Source organism: Arvicanthis niloticus, chromosome 6, assembly GCF_011762505.2.
Source record: "Arvicanthis niloticus isolate mArvNil1 chromosome 6, mArvNil1.pat.X, whole genome shotgun sequence".
Taxonomy (NCBI): domain Eukaryota; kingdom Metazoa; phylum Chordata; class Mammalia; order Rodentia; family Muridae; genus Arvicanthis; species Arvicanthis niloticus.
Window position 1 is genome coordinate 17,477,769 of NC_047663.1, and position 21,567 is coordinate 17,499,335.

General features: G+C 38.0%; 1 protein-coding gene across 1 annotated transcript in view; it reads right to left on the reverse strand.

Annotated features, from left to right (window-relative positions):
- The window catches only part of Efcab3 (EF-hand calcium binding domain 3), a 428,239-nt gene that overhangs the window by 261,267 nt on the left and 145,405 nt on the right, over nt 1–21,567 (reverse strand). The window contains 9 exon segments of the mRNA XM_076935627.1: nt 337–390; nt 3,205–3,309; nt 7,022–7,126; nt 7,574–7,627; nt 8,695–8,799; nt 9,330–9,383; nt 9,938–10,030; nt 17,581–17,583; nt 18,285–18,383. Of these exon segments, the coding sequence (XP_076791742.1) occupies nt 337–390; nt 3,205–3,309; nt 7,022–7,126; nt 7,574–7,627; nt 8,695–8,799; nt 9,330–9,383; nt 9,938–10,030; nt 17,581–17,583; nt 18,285–18,383 (672 nt within the window).

The following is a 21,567-nucleotide window of genomic DNA, read 5'->3' on the forward strand; positions in this document are numbered from 1 at the left end:
CATCGTTTAAAAGTGTAAATACAGAGATTTCGGTTGAAAATAATCTATTAAAATAGTGGAGTAGAGGATACTGTGGGACCGTCTCTCCACAGAAACCCTCAAAAGATAAGAAACGAGGAAAGCTGTCTCAGTTGTGTCTGAACTCTAGAGAACAGCATCAAGTTTTCAGCAAATAAGCAAACGCTGATGGTGGGACAGAGCCGTGGATGAGAAGGTGACACAGAGACAACGGAGCCCTTCACGTCCGCTAGCCCCGCCTTTCCTCACCCTTCATTGGCAACTATTTCTGATCACCCATCTCAACTGGTGAAGACATTTAAACAGTATCTCATTTACCTGTAAAAGATGCCATTTTCTCTAAAAATGTTTCCGTTTCCACTTCCCCATGACCTGTAAGAAAACATTTATTTAGAAATTTGAAGCAGAGCAAGCCAGGTGAGGCTCAGTTGGCAAGTAATGGGTATGTATCTGACTATTAAGAACTTAGCTGGGTTATAGTAGTCTCAGAATCTGCCTAGGTCAGGTCTGTAGCTTGTTAATAAATTCGGATATCTCTATGTTGCTTATTCGGGGGCTAAGCAGGAGAGAGTGGGGCATTCATTTAGAATTTGAAGCATTAAGAAATTCAATAGCATTTATCAGCAACTGAATTTTAGCCTATGCCGTCCCCAGTGAGCACAAGGTCCATGAAGTGAACTCAATACTTATCATAAATGTGCTTCTCAAAACACTGGATTTGGTATACTGTCATTTAAAAAATGAAATTCTGATAGTAAGTGTGTACAACTTAAAGTGACCTCTTTTTCTATTGAACTCTTAGACTTTGGAGAATCAACTTTTTTTTTTATCCTAAAATGAACAAAATTTAAAATTGAGTTTACTGCATTCATCACTGTTTAACTGAAATTAACTCTTACTCTACTGAGCTCTAAGTGACTTCATCAGGTAATCTGATTTACTTGTGTAAAATACTTATCATTTAAAGAGATCAGTTATAGATCTCTTAATTCTAATGATTACCATGTTTTCACAATACACAGTCCATGAAAATTTACAAAAATCAGCAATTAAAATATACTAACATGAACCATGATGGTGCAGGCCTTTAATCCCAGCACTGGGCAGACAGAGGTAGGCAGATCTCTGTGAGTGCAAGGCTAGCTTGGTTTACAAAGCGAGTACCAGAACAGCCTGTGCTGCACAGAGAAACCTCTCCAAAAAACATATTAAATATACTAAAGAAAATAATTCTGTAATGAGTAGATGTGTTTGAGATATTATATGTTATATTTTATCATGAAGAAAAAAGGAAACCCAAGATCTTCAGTATTGGTAAGTTACTTGAAATATTTCTAATTTTTGAAATTGTAAGTGATATAGCATTATGTAAAATACTTTTATACCATAAAAAACTTTCAAATGTATATTGCAGTTAATTCACCAAATGTGATGGTGGTTATTAGAAGTGAAATTATATTTGCAAACATATTATATGCATAGATCAGTGACCAAAATATATGTGAAGAAAAAATGTACTTATACAAATTTATATATTGCTCATATGGTGGCTATACCTGGGCTGAATAGATTCTGTTTTTTCTTCTGGACCTACTGATGTAGAATATGCCACATATTATATCTACAGTAGAACCAGCTAGGGCGGGAAAGTGAATAAAATGTGCTTCACTGAACCACTGCGGGTTTTCAGAAACAAACAGGTGAGGACCTACTAAGCACAGAGCTATTTGAAATGAGTGTGTGTCTAGACAGGATGAATTTTAGATAAATGTGGATGTCTCCAATATGCTTACATTGCTTTGATGTGTTAAATTTTACTACAAATGTGAAGTTCAAGGGTCTTTCTGTGCCTCTAGCTTCACTGTGGACCTAGGTTGGAGCCTTAGCATTTCAGGAGGCTTCATTACAAGCACTTCATTTCCCACACTGCTAAAGTCGGCACCTCAAATGATAAGATGACCAATGTGTAGTGTATGTAAACCCATAATGCTGATTTAAAAGAAGAGAGGCACACTCGTTCTACCTGCCCATTACTTGTTTAACAATCTCTTCCCATATGGCTTGGTTGTCCTGAAATTTTTTGAAAACAAATTAGAATCAGTGGCAAGCCTAGAGGATGTTTCCACATAACAGGTGTAGTTTTTCTTCGCAACCCTGTTCATGTTGCCTGTATGAGAAAGAACAACTGGATCATAATATCAGGTAGACCTATGAGTCTAAAATCAACTTTCTATCTTAGAAATGGACTGTGCCACATCTGGACTTCATTTTTCTTGTGATTGCATCATTCATTCATTGTAGACAAAGGAAATAATTAAGTAATCCACATTCTGCCCATTAGGTTGCAAACAATAAAAAATTAAAGAGTGAATAAACAGAATTATGCTTAAAAGAACATTGCCTATCCTTCTCAGTGACAGAATTAGAGGGAACTCTGACAACCATCAAGTGGGCAAGACTTGATCTGTCTAAGGTCAGAAGTTGTTTGGATTATGTTTCATGGAGACAGCCTCCACTGAAATGTTCTCATATTTAACTTTTAGTTATTTGATTTGGTAGCTAATTTACCCCTAATCCAACTAAATTTAAGAGTTTGTCTCTAGTTCACCAAAGGAGATTAGAAGTCTGGGAACATAGTCTTTGGACTATGGAGTTTCACTTAGAACTGTGGAAACCCAGACTTAGCAGGTCGGTGGTGTGTAGGCTGCTCATCTAGGCCTGAATCCTTGTGACACATTTGGAAAGCGCTGTCTGTCTCATGTAAGAAACGAGTCTAACATCTCTAATGTCTCCTCGACCCTTCTGTCTCTTAAACTTTCCTGAAAAGGATGGCAGGAACTCAGAATAAAAATATTTAAAAAGTTCTCCCTTTTGGCTATGCTTTTCCCCCTTTATTTCCCACATGTTTTACTTTACCAAAGCCCTTCCATCCTCTGTATATCTTTCCTTTCTCCAATAGCATCGTGTTCCTCAGATTCTGCCCCCCAGTCTAGTAGTGACACTGGTCACACTCTCACAAAATAAAAATTAGGTTAAAGAAAAGGTCAAGAGTCAAGAACACATTCACTTTCAGATCAAACTTTTTTTCCTATTTAGTGTCTTCTTAATATCACCCACGAGTGTTTAGGGATCCTCTTATAGAAGCACACATTCTCTGAGAAATCCTAATCTATTTTAAATGCTTACCACCAACGGGCAGACTTTGTAGCAGATCACTGATCTCCTGTTCTTCAAGGTTGATTCCTACTCTTTGTAAAAGAGCATCCAGATTTTTATGATCAGGAATCCATTCTTGGGAAAAAGAGGATATAAGGAAAATCACTGATGCTGTAATGTGACCATTAGTACTACTGTGTATTATTATTATTATTATAAATCTCATGAGAAAGATCAAGGTCTAATATAGACTGTCCATATATAGGGAGTAGGGTCAATGATGGTGTTGGAGTTAGAACTGAAATGTTCTACATGCTCGAGCAACTGCCAAACCATCCACAACAAAGGGAAAGTCAGTCAACTAGTGGTGGTGATGGGTGGAGCTTAACTTGGTTTTTCTGAACCTCCATATTGGATAACTCTATTGCTGATGAAAATCTGCCATCAAGTTCTGTTCCTAATCACGCTGATTAGAACAACCATCCTGCCCAGACAACTCAATATTGGATAAATGATCAAAGCACCTTCTTCCGAGCAATGAAGAGTGAGTGGACAAGGAGGTTGGAGCTACCATCCCCAAGTCTACAGAAAGAGAAGAACACCGGCAATCTGTGCTGAAGCCATTTTCCAAATCTCAGTTTGGTCTTTGTGCTGATGGTCTCATATAGTGATGTGAGCCAAAGATGGAGTGCTGGTTCCTGCAGGCTTACAGGGCTACCTAAATCTTAGCAACGTGAGTGCCAAACATGCACCCTAGAAAATCAGGCTTCCAGGGTGCCAGTGTGTTTGTATGATTACTATTCATAGAAGGAGAGATCATAATTATAAAAAATGAAAACATGGATGTACCCTATACAGGGTAGGGGTAAAGGTAGACATAATGGAATATATACAGCATGACTCAATTTATATTGTTAAAAATAAGAATACCTATAGTATCCAATGGTGCTTATGTTACTGTTTTTTTTTTTTTAAGGAAGCAAACATTTCTGTAATTGAAGTTAGCAGCTGTCTTTGGTGTTGAGGGATATGGCTGATGCTGGACTGTGGAAGCTGGTGAAGTATTGCTTCTTCATACACGTTTTATACCTTATAACTGTGTTTGTGTGTATAGTTCCATGACTGAGAAATGAGATCTTTTTGTTGTTTCATTTCTGTTGTTGCTGTATTTAGTATGTATGTATGTATGTATGTATGTATGTATGTATGTATGTATGTATTTTGATTTTGAAACAAGTTTTCTCCATATAGCCCATGCTGGCCTGGAACTTGCTTTGTAGGCCAGGCTGCTTTGTACTTCAGAACCCTCATTGTAGAAGGAGAGAACCAACTCTTACAAGTGCTCCTCTGAGTTCCACAATCTTGTCATGCATTTTATGCACCTATCGCTAGACACAACACACATAAGATACAAATCTAAAAAACTTAAATAAATGTAAGTAGGTACTCAATTTGTTCCTAGTGTTGATTTTTATGTTTTTATTACTGTATATTAGAAGTAACAACAGTATAAAGAAATAGCTAGGCTATGAAAACATAATATATAGATTTAATAAAAGAAATCTAGTCAATGCTCTTCCTTTATACTTAAAAGTTAAAAGTTTGGACAAAAACTTTCATTTTCATACATATATATGCACACATACACACACATATACATATATATATACACATACACACATACATACGTGTGTGTGTGTGTGTGTGTGTGTGTGTGTGCAGGCTGGTGTAGTGATACACAGCTATAATACCAATACTTGGGAGATAGAGTTATGAGACTCACTTGCAAATTTGAGGCCAGTCTAGTCTACATAGAGAATTGTAAGGCAGCCAGGGATACACAGTAGTAAAACAATAAAACAATTGCTTATTTTTCAGAAAGAGTATGTGGGCTACAGAGACGGCTCGGTGGGTAAAGTGCTTGATTCACAAATATAAGTAGTTTAATTTGGATCTCAGAACCCACATGAAAACTACAGCTCATTCTTAGGACCTAAAAGCTAACATGCAGAGAATAGAAGATCCCAGGGGACCGCTGATCAGCCAGGCTAGCCAAATTAGTGAGCTCAAGGTTCAGTAAGAGAATCTCTCTCTCTCTCTCTCTCTCTCTCTCTCTCTCTCTCTCTCTCTCTCTCTCTCCCTCCCTCCCTCTCCCCCTCCCTCTCCCTCCCTTCCTCCCTCTCCCTCCCTCCCTCTCCCCCTCCCTCTCCCTTTCCCCCTCCCTCTCCCCCTCCCTCTCCCCCTCCCTCTCCCCCTCCCTCTCCCCCTCCCTCTCCCCCTCCCTCTCCCCCTCCCTCTCCCCCTCCCTCTCCCCCTCCCTCTCCCCCTCCCACTCCCCCGCCCACTCCCCTTCCCCCTCCCTCTCCCCCACCCCTCCCTCCCTCTACCTCCCCCTCCCTCTCTCTCTCTCTCTCTCTCTCTCTCTCTCTCTCTCTCTATCACACACACACACACACACACACACACACACACACACACACAAGAGAATTGAGGAAGACCCTGAACACCAACCTTTGACCTCCACACATGCCATTTGGGCAAATACACTCACCCCCATCTATTGCACACATACACTACACGCAGACATTAATGACTTAACTCTTTTTTTAAAGTGTATTGAACATAAATTTAGAATATGAAAACTTAATGAAGCTCAGATCATTTTATCAACTTTGCATGATTTCTCCATATGATATATCATATAATGATGGAAGGACCTACATTTTAATATGTAGGATATAGTATGCAAAAACTCATATGGATCACACACTCATCTGTCTTTTCTTTTTGTTACCATTCACTATAAGCTATTTATTTTACTTTATTTTTAGTTATGTTTATCTGTGTGCCTGAGTGGGAATAAGTGCAGGGCCTGCAGAGGTCAGAAGGAGGTAGTAGATCCCTTGAAGTTACAGCTGATTGTAAGCCACCCAGTGCAGGTGCTGGGAACTGAGCTTGAGTCCCCTGCAGGGCCTCCATGTTCACTTTTAGGAGTCATCATCTATCAACCTGCTCCCAAAAGTATTTTCATTAGCTATGGAAACAGATCACAAAGAGTGATGTGCACATTAGCTGGGCTGCACATCAAAAACGTGATCTCAGAAGGTCAGACCTTCTGATCTGATTGCCCCAGAATGATTTCAAGTTATGTGCAAATAAAATTTTAATAAAATAGTAAAATAGAGACTCGTTTCAGTCATTCTACTTGGACGTTAGCATTTAAGGCTGGCACTAGTATGAGAGCAGAATCTATTTTCAAAAACAATGAAAAATTTTAAAAAAGTAACCTTACAGAAAAACAACAACAACAACAGCTTAAGGCTGGTGCTCTGCAGAAAACACTCCAACTCGCTTCATAATTTCTTATTCTCTAAACTTCCAGTAAATTCTCATCTATTTTGATTTCTCATCTCTCAGCTCCTTGTTATCTTAAGGATGTTTTCTCACTGGATTAAAAGGTCAAGTAGAGCTGGATGGTACACACCTTTAATCCCAGCACATGGGAGGCAGAGGCAGGCAGATATGTGTGAGTTCAAGGCCAGCCTGGTCTACAGAGCAAGTACAAAGATAGCCAGGGACACACAAAGAGATCCTGTCTTAAAAAACAAAAAGCCTGACAAATTAGAGCAGACAATTCTTTGTCCCACGGGCACCTTAATAGACTGAAAGTGGAGATTATTCACGAGCCAAAAGGCAGTGTCAAAGCTAGGATTTGATCCATAAAATGTCATTGTCAGTGTATAGTAGAAATTAGAAAACCTTTATACTTCTCAATAGGTAAAGAAATGCCTCAGAAAAGTTGCAGAATTCTCTGTCTTTGTGAGTGCTGTGCAGTGAGAGAGCTTACCGTCAGGTAGCTGAGTTTTTAAGAGCTGTAGTTTATCTTTATCCATCTGTTCCAACTCCACGTCTTCTGGAATATGTTTCACCTCTCCAATACCTAAATCTTTTGCTGCAAACATTGGGAAAACAGGTTAAGTATTTTGAGCTTATCCAGAACATTTTGTTCATTGTAGAGTGTTCGAGTAATTTCACTTGATTATGAATTGACTACTTTTTGTATGGTTTTGTTTTACTTTACCAGCAACATTGCTAACTCAGTTTATGGTAAATATCAAACATAAAGTAAAGTCTGTAAGAAATACTCCAGGGGATAAAGACTTGTTAAGATATTGTTGTGAAGTGTTTAAAAATATTTGTTGTTAAAGTGAAGATAATTCAAATTTCAACTCTAGACAACTGACCTCATACATTTCCTTAATAAGCAGCATGGAAACAGAAGGATTCATCCAACTCTTCTGTTTTTGAGGTTTTGGGAATTGAATACCAAGTGTGCACACAGAAAGCAAGAGCTCTGTCACTGAGCTGAACTCCCAGCCCTAATGAACTTCTTACTAACCTACAATTGCTGTGATGGAAGCCAACAAACTTTTGAATGAGGTCTTTCCACTCTCTGTTAAAAAGAAAATGACAACCATCACTTTCTTATAATAACGAATAATTTAGAAAATGTCAAGTGATTAAAGTTGGGAGATGAAGAGCAATCAGAATAGATAGACTCTGCTCATCGGACGCAATCACAAGTGCTGAGAATCACTCTGTGTTGGGGAGGGGCCTCTGTGCTTCAGGACAAGACTGCTGTGAGAACATAGATAAGTGCTCAGGCCACCTCTGTATGAGCTTAGGGAGCACTCGAGCTCCTCCTCTGAAACAGTCATGTGTCTCAGCTAGGCATCTAGGGTGAAAAGACACGTCTCATTTCCCACATTATCCTGATCATTTTTATTTAGTCAATCTCAGACTTTTCTTGGAATGTCTAGACCCACAAACATGTGTTAATAGTAGGGAAAATGGCCATATATATTTCTCTTAAACTTTTCAAGTAGAAAAGGAAGGCTTTTGAAAAAAGCCTCCTTTCTTTTCTGCTCATTTTATTCACACAATAGGTGGTGCAGATGGGAGAATAACACCTTTTTATCTGTTTTATTGCACGTGTGTAGGTGTTTGGCTTACATGTATGTATGTGCATCGTATGTATGCAGTACCTGAGGCACTCAAAAGAAGGTGTTGCATCCCCTGGAACTGGAGTTACAGGTCTTTATGAGTCACCATGTGAGTGTTAGGAATTGAACCCAGGTCCTCTTTGAGAGCAGCCAGTGTTCTTAACCACTGAGCCATCTCTCTAGCTCCAGAAGGATTAATATTTAAAGAATTTTTCCTCTTGGCAATTTTTTTCTCTCCTTGAAATTTTCTTGAGTTAAATTGTTTCTGTTTATGTCTACCCTGTGGAACATCCTCACAATGGTCTAAATCTCCAGCCCAATAGTGTATGATCGACAATCATATTATCAATAGAGACAAATGAAATGGCTGAAATATAATTTTTGATATGGAGGGATGGATCTTACTATTATCATATGCTTGCTTGTGTAAAATCTTAGGGCAAAACAAGAATGTTGGAGATGCTTGTGAAGAAGCTACCATTATCAAACATTCAAAAACAATTTAAATATAACTTACCATCAACCTGCAGATTTTGTTTAAGGTCACTCATTTGACTTTCTGAAAGTTTCACATTTATGGTTTGCAAAACAGATTCCAATTCCTGAACATCCATATCCTTTCCTATAAAAAAGAAAATGTAAGCTAACTTTAATCGCTGTCTTACTTAAAGGCCTTAGAGTGATCCTAACACAAAGAGCAAGACCCAGTGGAGACTGCCCAACTGTACCAGAGACATCAACACCAGAATGACAACCAGAATATCTTTCCTGATCTGGTTTTTGTTAGCTGGTTGGTTTGGCACTGCTTAAGAATTCATAGTTAACAAACCCAAGATTTTTGAACAAAAAGTATCATTTGTTTTTATCTCTTCAGTACCCATATTGTATGAATCAACCAACGTTATAATGTATGCAGACTTTTATTTATTTTTTAAAGAGCTAACATGGCATCTAATTGTTTCATTTCCTTCTTCATAGAACAAACATGACTATCTGTAAGGATACATGCAAATTTCTAAAAATAAATGTACACATGGTATCAGAATACAGACAAGAGTGTCAGAAAGTACAATCTAATTATTAGAGAGTCACACAAACATAAAGCATGAGGCTCTCAGATCCATCTGCATCTCCTCTCTGTCCCACACTCACCTTCAAAGTCTTCCACACTCTCAGCCAATTTCTTTTGGTAGAATTCTCGAATGTCTGCATGCAAGGTACAAATCAGGTTGCAAGAGATTAATTGAGTCATTCTAAAAGCAGTACTTCAGAGTGATAGACATTATGGCTTATCATCAATATTTATGATATAATTGCAATAAGCAGTACAGTTATAGAACAGAAGCCCCTTCTATGACCTCTATGCCTTCATGTCTTACCCCTCTTGGCATTCCACCGATCTCTAATTTCTTTTATTTCTCTCCTTTAATTGATTTCCACTCAATTTATTTTATTTCATTTTTTTCCCAGCTTAATCCCAGAGATGCCTGACCACTGGTTTCTAAAGCGTTTGTGCAGGTTTTTGGCTGATGGCAGGATCAGTGATTGCCAGAGCAGACAGTCTGAAATTTTTTGCACAGTGCAGTTGAACTTACTTTTTAAAGGGGAGTTACTAGAAATTTATTCTAAAGTTTTGGAAAGCTTTTCTTTTTGAAAACTTTCTGGCAAGTAAATGGCATTCTACATGAAAATGGTGAGCACCCTCACAGAACAGATGTAACTATAAATTATCTTAAATGCTATGCAGTTTAAATTCTTACCATCAACAGAAATATTTTTTAGATCTACGCTTCCTCCAGAGATACTCCTTAAGTGCAGGATACTTTTTATATCAATGAGATCAATCTTTTCTCCTAGTAGAAGAAAATACAAATAAACAAGACTTTGACTCAAGACCTAAGCACACACAGACTTTGATGCTTACGCAGTATTAACTGCCATGCGGACAATCAATGCACAGTGATGCCTACCCACTTGTATCAGTAGTAACACAATTCCCACATGGAAATGTGGCTCATTTTCTGATTCCTAGTCAAACTAGTAATAATGATAAGAATATATATGTATATAAGAATATAGTATATATATATATATATATATATATATATATATACTATATTATTTAATGATACTGTCACACACAGCTATTTTAATTATGAGACAGCCTATGTTTTATTTATTTATTTATTTATTTATTTATTTATTATAGGCAGGGTCTCACTAAGTGATCCTAACTGGCCTGGAATTGACTTTGCATACCAGGTTAGCCTTGAATACACAACGATCCTCCTGCCTCTGTCACCCAAGTGCTAGTATTAAAGGTATACACTACCACATTCATCCACTATTCATTCTTTTAATCCATAATAATGGTTTCTCTGGGCCTATTCATGAAGAAGGGCCACACTGGCAAACCTTCATAGGGTAAAGAGGATGCCATTACCATTTTGTACAGCATTGCTTAATGCAGACAATGTATAATCAGGCCCTCAGATATTAGATAGGACTTTCCACAATACAAATGTGAAAAAGAATAATAAGTAGATAATTGGATAACTCAATATACTAAAATTAGGGTAGAGAAACAGGATCTTAGATTCAGGATACTTTCTCATTAACGTTTTTCAGCTTTTACTGTATCTATTAATTTGTTGAGATCAATCTTCTTTTTGGTTTTAGGAAAATAAAAGGGAGAGTTCACCACGCTTCAGAGAGCGAAAAGCCAAGCAGCCATGTAATATCTCAGGCAGAGCCACCACAGGTCGCTTAACTGAGCAACTAAAGTTGAGAACAGATTTAGAGTGTTGAGCTAAGAGTATTGGGGAGGGCACGCTAGCCACGGGTGTTCAATAAGGCAAGTTGAAATTGAGCAATGTTTATGTCTGTGTTTTGTATCCATGGATTCAAGGGAATCTGATTGGGAGCTGGTAGTACACTTCATTCCCAGAGCTTAGGTGGGGGTAGCAAAAGCTATATATAACACTCTTGCAGAGGACATGAAGACCTGGGTTCAATTCCCAGCACTCACATAATGGCTCACAAACACCTATAATTTCTATTTCAGAGGATCTGATGCAGCCTTCTGACCTCCACAGGCTCCAGGCACACATGTGGCAAACAGACATACATGAAGATGAACATTCATACAATAAAACTAAAGATAAAAAATAAAAAAAGTAAAAAAGAACATTTTGTAAGGGAAGGGAAACATTCATTTGAAATACAATGACTCAAGTAAGGAAAAGCTGACGGAGCGATAACTCCCAAGAGTGAGTTTATTGCAATCAGATAACGATACAGAAACAGCAGTTAGCTGAGCACATAGGGTTTCCAATTACTATGCACATTACTCTACCACAGAGCAGTTTTCATTGTGTTAGAAGATTGCATGAGTTCAGGGTATTCGGTATCCCTAATACACGAGAAATTTAATATTAACAGTATACACCCACATACTGCCTGTGACAACCAGATGTGTATCCACATATAATATCTAAAATCCACTGTAAGAAAAAAGTACTTTGGTCTGTGCTGGAGCACTGAGCAGATCTTGAACTTCAACTCTGTACCCAATAATCCCACAAAACCCAGAGGAGGCTGGAATCCCAGAAGCTCTACCCCCAACCCCAGGATCTTAGGTAAGGAGGCAGCAAGACCTGCCACAAACAAGGAGTAACTGGGACCAACGGGGACCCAGGAACTCACTCCTGGCCCAGGGCACAGGTTCTTTTCAGTCTGCACCTGAGCACTGAGCAGATCTTGAGCTTCAGCTCTGCACCCAATCCCACAAAATCCAGAGGAGGCTGGACCCCCAGGATCCCTAACCTGCCCAGGATTTTAGGTAAGGAGGCAGCAACACCTGCCCCAAACAGGGAGTAACTGGGACCCACATGGACCCAGGAACTCACTCCTGGCCAATGGCATCAAGAACATAGGATCATGGGATCACTGGACCTCAGAAGATTGGTCACACCAAGATTTCAGGATCCCTGAGGCAGCCTGACCCCCCAGGAGCTCTTACACCCAGGATCTTAAGATCACAGGATCACAGAGACAGCTGGACTCTTAAGAGTTCTGACATAACCAAGATAACAGGAAAGCCAGGCTTTAGTCAGAGACAGTGAATGCAGGTAGCAATAGAGATAACCAGATAGTGAAAGGCAAGTGCAAGAACATAAGCATCAGCAACCAAGGGTACTTGGTATCATCAGAACCTAGTTCTCCCACCATAGCAAGTTCCGAATATATCATCACACCAGAAAAGCAAAATTCAGATTTAAAATCACTTCTCATGATGATGACAGAGGACTTTAAGGAGGACATAACAGTCTCAAAGAAATAGAGAACACAAGTAAACAGGTAGAAGCCCTTAAAGAGGAAACACAAAAATCCCTTACAATTACAAGAAAACACAACCAAACAGGTGAAGGAATTGAACAAAATCATCAAAACATAAAAATGAAAGTATAAACAATAAAGAAATCTCAAAGGGAGACTACCCTGGAGATAGAAAACCTAGGAAAGAGGTCAGGAGATGTAAGCATCACCAAGAGAATACAAGAGATAGATGAGAGACTCTCAGGTGCAGAAGATACCATAGAAAATATTGACATAACTGTCAAAGAAAATGCAAAGTGCAAAAAGCTTGTAACCCAAAACATCTAGGAAATCCAGGACACAATGAGAAGACCAAACCTAAGGATAATAGGTATAGAAGAGAGTGAAGATTCCCAACTTAAAGAGCCAGTAAATATCTTCAACAAAATTATAGAAGAAAACTTTCCTAACCTAAAGAAAGAGATGCCCATGAACATACAAGAAGCCTACAGAACTCCAAATAGACTAGACCAGGAAAGAAATACCTCCTGTCACATAATAATCAAAACACCAAATACACAAAAAAAGAAAGAATATTAAAAGCAGTAAGGGAAAAAGGTCAAGTAACATATAAAGGCAGACCTATCAGAATTACACCAAACTTCTCACCAGAAGCTATAAAAGCCAGAAGATCCTGGACAGATGTCATGCAGACCCTAAGAGAACACAAATGCCAGCCTAGACTACTATACCCAGCAAAACTCTCCATCACTATAGATGGAGAAACCAAGATATCCCATGACAAAACCAAATTTACACAATATCTTTTCACAAATCCAGCACTACAAAGAATAATAGATGGAAAAGAGATCAGGAGGAAAACACGAGGAGGGAAACTACAACCTAGAACACAGGATAGCGAAAACTATTCTCAACAATAAAAACTTCTGGGGGAATTACCATCCCTGACCTCAAGTTGTACTACAGAGCAATAGTGATAAAAAAAAAAAACAAAACTGCATGGTATTGGTACAGAGACAGGCAGGAAGATCAATGGAATAGAATTGAAGACTCAGAAATGAATCCACATAGCTATGTTCACTTGGTCTTTGACAAAGGAGCTAAAACCATCCAGTGGAAAAAAGACAGCTTTTTCAAGAAATGATGCTGGTTCAACTGGAGGTCAGAATGTAGAAGAATGCAAATTGATCCATTCTTATCTCCTTGTACAAAACTCAAGTCCAAGTGGATCAAGGACCTCCACATAAAACCAGATACACTGAAACTAATAGAAGAGAAAATGGGAAAAGCCTCAAACACATGGGCACAGGGGGAAAGTTCCTGAACAGAACACCAATGGCTTATGCTCTAAGATCAAGAATTGACAAATGAGACCTCATAAAATCGCAAAGCTTCTGTAAAGCAAAGGACACTGTCTATAGGATAAAGTGGCAACCAACAAATTGCAAAAAGATCTTTACCAATCCTATATCTGATAAGAGGGCTAATATCCAATGTATACAAAGAACTGAAGAAATTAGACTAGACAATCAAATAACCTGATTTTAAAATGGGGTACAGAGCTAAACAGAGAATTCTCAACAGAGGAAACTCAAATGGTCAGAAAGCACCTAAAGAAGTGTTCAACATCCTTAGTCATCAGGGAAATGCAAATCAAAACAACCCTGAGATTCCATCTCACACAAGTCAGAATGGCTAAGATCAAAAACTCAGGTGATAGCAGATGCTGATGAGTATGTGGAAAAAGAGGAACACTCCTCCATTTTTGGTGGGATTGTAATCTGGTACAACCTCAATGGAAAGCAGTCTGGCAGTTCCTCAGAAAGTTGAACATAGTATTACCTTATTTATAATAGCCAGCATCTGGAAAGAACCTAGATGTCCTTCAACAGAGGAATGGATACAGAAAATGTGGTACATTTACACAATGGAGTATTACTCAGCTATTAAGAACAATGAATTCGAGAAATTCTTAGGCAAATGGATGGAACTAGAAAATATCATCCAGAGTGAGGTAACCCAATCACAAAAGAACTCACATGGTATCCACTAATAAGTGGATATTATCCCAAAAACGTGCAATACCCAAGATACAACTCATAGACCACATGAAGCTCATGAAGAAAGAAGACCAAAGTGTGGGTGCTTCGGTCCTTCTTAGAAGGAGTAACAAAATACTCACGGGAGCAAATATGGAGACAAAATGTGGGACAGAAACCTAAGGAAGTGTCGTCTGGAGACTGTTCCACCTGGGCATCTATCCCATGTGCAGTCACCAAAGGTAGATGTTGATATAGATGCCAGAAAGTGCATGCTGACAGCAGCCTGATATAGCTGTCTCCTTAGAGGTCTGCCAGAGCCTGACAAAGGTGGATGCTCATAGCTAACCATTGAACTGATTATGGGGTTCCCAATGGAGGAATGAGAGAGAAGACTGAAGGAGCTGAAAGGGTTTGTGGCCCCATGGGGAGAGCAACAATACCAACCAACCAGACCTCCCAGGGTCTAAACCTCCAACCTGGGAACACAAAGGGAGAGACCCATGCCTCCACCTATAGGTAGTTGAGGATGACCTTGTCAGATTATCAAAGGGAGAGGAGGACCTTGGTCCCTGGAAGGCTAGATGCCCTAGTGTTGAGGAATTGGAGAGCAGGAAGGTGGAAATGGGTGGATGGGTAGGGGCACACCCTCATAGAAGTAGAAGGAGGGGGAATGGGATAAGGGATTTGGGGTTGGAATGGGGAAAGGGGATAACATTTGAAAGGTAAATAAATAAAATATCCAATAAAAAAACAGATAATGAAACTGGCAATTGTAGTCGAGCAGTTGAGACTTTTTGTCAACAGTTTATGGGGATTTCTTATAATCCTCAAGGACAAGGTATTGTGGAAGGGACCTATGAAACTTAAAAACAATATCTTCATAAAATAAAAAGGGGGAAGTATATCCCCGTACACCACAAATTTATTTAAATCGGTCTCTTTTTATTTTAAATTAAAAAAAAATTGGATGCCAAGGAACTTTTTGCTGATTGTCTATGGCACCCTACAACTAGGCATACTTATGCCTAGGTGAAAAAGAAGGATCCACTTACTGGCATATGGCATGATCCCAACCAGGTATCTAATATGGGGAAGACAGCATGTTTGTGGTTTTTTCTACAGGATGATTAAGGAGCATGGTGGCTGCAAGAATGATTGGTGAGACATGCTGTTGCTGAGACAAAGAATGATGCTGACCTGTGAGCTTGCTGAATGCCCTGACAAGGGTGACTGGGAAGCTGTATTGGACATATGTTCCTGACCTAACTTTGCTTGCCTATATCCCAGATGGGACAAGCTGCCTTGTCTCTAGACCTTGTGGGACAGAGAATCAAAAAGAGAAGTTATAATGACTCTTGTATTTTTCTTAAAAGTGACCAGTTATTTGGACTCAATGATGTCCTGGTCTAGAAACCAACCCAATGTTGGAAATAACAGTCTTTATTTGGAAGACTGAATCTGGACATTTTCAGAGACATATTTGGAAATTAGCTGCAGTTCTCTATGATGTTATGATAGCAAGAGATAAAGTTAGGATAGGATCTGGATATTTTAACTTTGCATAGTGAGATTATGAATTTAAATAATGTTGCTCTGTTGAGCTTTGGTGCTGTAAATAATGCTGATAAAATTACCCATGGCTTGAGGTCAGTATTTCCATTTTGGTCAAACCTCAAGAATGGCATATATAGTTTGATTAGGCTAGCCTTTTTTGTCCTGAGAATATTTTTATTCTTGCCTATTGTGTTGAATCTTGTCTCTAACATCATCAACATATTGGCAGCCAAAGTACATGATTTGAAACTGAAAATGGACCTCCAGACAGAGTTATTAATTTAACAGGCTGGCAAGCCAAGGATGGGTAAGATTCTGCACAGAGCCTTACCATCTAAGACAGAAATGCATTGCTTTTGATAATGCATATTCCATGATGGGTAAGGAAGGCATTCTTGTCAGAACCACCTAAGACAGGCTCAGTCTGGTTTATGCAATAAAAAAGGGAGAGATGTGGGAGAGTTTTGGGGGCTGCCTGGCAGGAACCTGACATTGGTCAAGGACAAGGAAATAGGCTGCTTTGAAGGAATCTGACATTGGCTAAGGACAAGAAAATGGACCACAGGCAGAAATCTGACATTAGGCTAGAACAAAGAAGTAATTTCAGACAAGAATCTAAATCTTAGACTAGAACAAAGAAGTAATTACAGGCAGGAATCTAAATCTGAAGCTAGAACAAAGAAGTAGGCTTCAGGCATAAAAATGACTTTGGGCTAGGACAGAGAGCTAGGCTGAGATATTTTGGACATTCTGATAAGCCCTTAGAAATAGTGATCATGGGACTCTGTTCATTGTCCTGCTTGTTCTTTGACTATCTGGGTTTATTGTCTTGCTTGTTCCTTGCCTATTTGCATCTATTGCATTGCTAGTTCCTCAACCTAGAACTGATCTTAATACTTGCATGCAATTTAAATGGCATAAAAGCAAAAAAAAAAAAAAAAGGAGGAGGAGGAGGGATGTGATAGCAGATTAATGGGTGGGGGAATGGGGAAAGAGGATAACATCTGAAATATAAATAAATAAAATATTGAGAAAAAAAGAAAGAGAAAAATGTCATCAACATTATGGTTCAAGCAATATTGTTTTCCTTACTTCTCATCAATTATGGCTCACATTCCTTTATTACAAACTCTGAAAGAAATTATTATTTATTACTGTGGTCAAACAGCACAGTAATAAATAATAATTTGATTTCTGTCAATTGCTCTGATATCTAAGATTAATCATAAAAATATGAGACATAAATTAAGATACATAATATAAAAAGACAGAGTTGAAGAAAAGTTAGTCTACTGAGTATTTTTTATATAAGCATGAGACCTGAGTTCAATTCCCAGAATACACATAACAAATAGGCCTGATGGTATACCACTTGTAGTGCCAGTATTGAAAGGTGCAGATAAGCAGCTCACTGGGGCTCAGTGACATCCAGTCTAGCCTACCCAGCAGGCTCCAGCCCAGTGTGAGACCTGCTCAGAAAAAAAACAAGATAGAAGGCTGGAACAAAGCTCAATGATTAAGAAAACTTGCTGCTCCTGTAAGGGTTAGGGGTTTTTTCCCCAGCACATACATGGTAGCTTCATTAACTTCATTTCTAAGGGATCCAATTCCCTCATCCAAACTCTGTAGGCACAAATGTACACGTAGGCCAAAACTCCATACACATAACATAAATGAAACTTTTAAAACGTTTTTAAGGATCCTGAAAATGATTTAGGTATACAACACCAGAGGGACAACACCCAAGGTCATTCTCTGGTTGCCACAAGCATATTCAAACATATGTACCAAACACACACACACACACACACACACGTATGACTCACACACATGTGTGCACCCACAAACATGAGTACACATATAAAGATAAACAATAAATAAATAACTCTGAACATTTTCAGGATAGAAGAAATAAAGACAAAGTTTTCTTTCTAAAGAAAAGTATTAAATGGAACAATGACCTGCAGATAGAGCTTTAGTCTACTCCCTTGCTATTCCTGAAGATTGTTTTTATTTAATGAAAACTAAGACTTACCTTCATACTAGGAATAAACTCTTCCCTAAATTCTGCAAAAGCCCTTTTGATGCAGAGGGCACTAGTTTTGGAAAGTCCAATATTCATGATTGCAGATATAGACTCTTCAAAAAAAATGGTGGTTTTTCTAAAACTCACCAGGCAGGTGTTCTGTCAGCTTCTCTAGTGATTTTTCTGAGAGCTGAATCTGCATCTTCCCCATAGTTCCGTCCAAACTGGTTACATCAATTTTTCTTCCTTAGAAAAGCAAGAGAGATAGAAAGAAAAAGAGACAGTTTCTTAAAAACATATTCATTTCTGGCTATTATTAACTTGATTGGCAAGTGCTACTGATGTAAAATATATAATTTATGCCTTTGTATTGTAATTTAATATTTTTATAGGACTATCAGAACTTTAACTTGGTGTTTCTAGTTATCCAGGAAAAAAGTAAGATAGCTAATTTAAAATCTATTTCCTATTAACTTAGTTTGAGATAAACTGAGATAGCAAAATACAAAAGTATTTTATGGTTTAGAGTAAAAAAATTTACAGATTTTTTATTTTAAACATAACAAGAAATTATTATCAGTTGCATGAGCGTCCAGATTATCCCCCATGAAGTAACTGTTAATCTTTCACTACAGTGTGTGTTGTATACCCCTTAACCTGACCTTTTTCATTTTAATGTTCTTCATCTTATTTTTCTTCTCTTTATTCATATTTACTCCTATTTGTTTTCTCACCTCACCACCCCCCAGCCCCCTACTCTTCTCTAGTCTTTGGAAACTGATTATCATGGTGACATGTATTTTTATAAAGCAAAAATACAGCTGGAGAGGTGGCTCAAGTATGAATAGCTCTTTCAACAATGTCATGAGGACCAGAATTCAGATTCTAGCACTCACAGAGCAGACACTCATGATAGATAATAAAGGGCTCTTTAAATCTCATGAAGATTTAAAGAAGATATAAATAATTCCCTTAAAAGATATGCAGGAGGGGCTGGAGAGATGGCTCAGCTGTTAAGAGCACTGACTGCTCTTCCAGAGGTCCTGAGTTCAATTCCCAGCAACCACATGGTGGTTCACAACCATCTGTAATAGGATCTGGTGCCCTGTTCTGGTGTGTCTGAAGACAGCTACAGTGTATTCATATAAGTGAAATAAATAAATTAAAAAAAATATGCAGGAAAACACAATCAAGTAGGTAGAAGCCCTTAAAGAGGAAACAAATAAATCCTTTAAAGAAATACAGGAAAATACAATCAAACAGGTGAAGAATAAAGGGTGCCAGACCTAAAAATGGAAATAGAAGCAATAAAGAAAACACAAATGGGGGCAACCCTGGAGATGGAAATCCTAGGAAAGAGAACAGGAATTACAGACACAAGTATCACTAACAAAATATAAGAAATAGAATAGAGGATCTCAGGTTTAGAAGATACCATCGAAGACATTGATACATTAGTCAAAGAAAATACCAAATGTAAAAAGTTTCTAACTCAAAACATCTAGGACATTTGGAACACTATATAAAGAGCAAACCTAAGAATAATAGAAATAGAATAAGTTGTAGAAGAAAACTTTCCTAACCTAAAGAGACGGCTATAACCATATAAGAAGCTTACACAACACCAAATAGATTGGGACAGAAAAGAAAATCTTTCAGCCACATAATAATAAAACACTAAATGTAGAGAACAAAGAAGGAATATTAAAAGCTGCAAGGGAAAAGGGCCAAGTAATATATGAAGGCAGACCTATCAGACTTATATCTGACATCTCAACAGAGACTCTAAAAGCCAGACAATCCTAGACAAATGTCTTGTAGACCCTAAGAGACTATAGCCCAGACTACTATACCCAGAAAAACTCTTAATCACCACAGATAGAGAAAACAAGACAGCTGATTACAAAACCAAATTTAAGTAATATCTTTCTACTAAACCAGTCATATAACACACGGAGGGTAACTACACCCAAGAAAACACAAAAAATTAATCACAAAACCAAAAGGAGAGTTACACACACACACACACACACACACACACACACACACACACACGGAAACACTTCCAACATCAAAATAACAGAAGTTAAAACATTGGTCATTAATATCTCTCAACATCAGTAGACTCAATTCACCAATAAAAAGACGCAGGCTAACAGAGTGCATACCTAAACAAGCCCCATCATACTTCTATATACAACAAACACACCTCAGGAACAAAGATAGACACTGCCTCAGAGTAGAGAGCTGGAAAAAGGTTTTCCAAGCAAATGAACTCAAGATACAAGCTAGAGTAGCCATTTTAATACCTAATAAAATATACTTCCAACCAAAAATTATCAAAAAGATATGGGGAAGGACACTTCATACTCATCAAAGAAAAATTTTACCAAGTTGCCCTCTCTCTCAACTCTGAACATCTATGCCCAAAATGCAAGGGTACCTACATTTGTAAAAAAGAAAAAAGAAAAAAAAACTTTATTAAAACTCAAATCACACATTGAACCCCACACGATAATAGTAGGGGACTTCAACACCCCAATGGACAGGTCACCCAAACAGAAACTAAAGAGAGAAATGATATGACTAACAGAAGTTATGAACCAAACAGATTTAACAGATATCTACAGAATGTTTCACTTTAAAACAAAAGAATATATCTTCTTCTCAGCACCTAATGGAACCTTCTTAAAAACTAACCATATAATCAGGCACAAAGCAAGATCTCTATTTGGTCAGGGAAGAAATAAAGAAAGAAATTAAAGACTTTCTAGGATCCAATGAAAATAAAGGTACAAGATACCCAAACTTATGGGACACAATGAAAGCAGTGTTAAGAGGAAAATTCACAGTACTAAATGCCTTCATAAAGAAATTGGATAGATCTTATACTAGCAATTTAGCAGCACACATGAAAGCATCAGAACAAAAAGAAGTAAACACCCAAGAGGAGTAGATAGCAGAAGATAGTCAAATTCAGTGCAAAATTAATTAATTAGAAAAAAGGAGACCAATATAAAGAATCAAACTATTCAACAAAATAGAAACAGAAGGACGACTGCCTAATTCATTCTATGAGGCCACAGTTACCCTGATACCTAAACTACCCAAAGGCTCAACAAAGAAAGAGAACTTCAGATCAATTTCACTTATGAACACTGACACAAAAATACTCAATAAAATTCTTGCAAAGCAAATCCAAGAACACATCAAAACTGTCAAGTAGGCTTCATCCCAGGAATTCAGGGGTCATTCAATATACAAAAATCCATCAATGCAATCCACTATGTAAACAAACTGAAAGAAAAAAATCACATGATCATCTCATTAGATGTTGAAAAAGCCTTTGAAAATATACAACACCCCTTCATGTTAAAAGCCTTAGAGATATCAGGGATTCAAGGCACATGCCTAAGCACAGTAAGAGCAG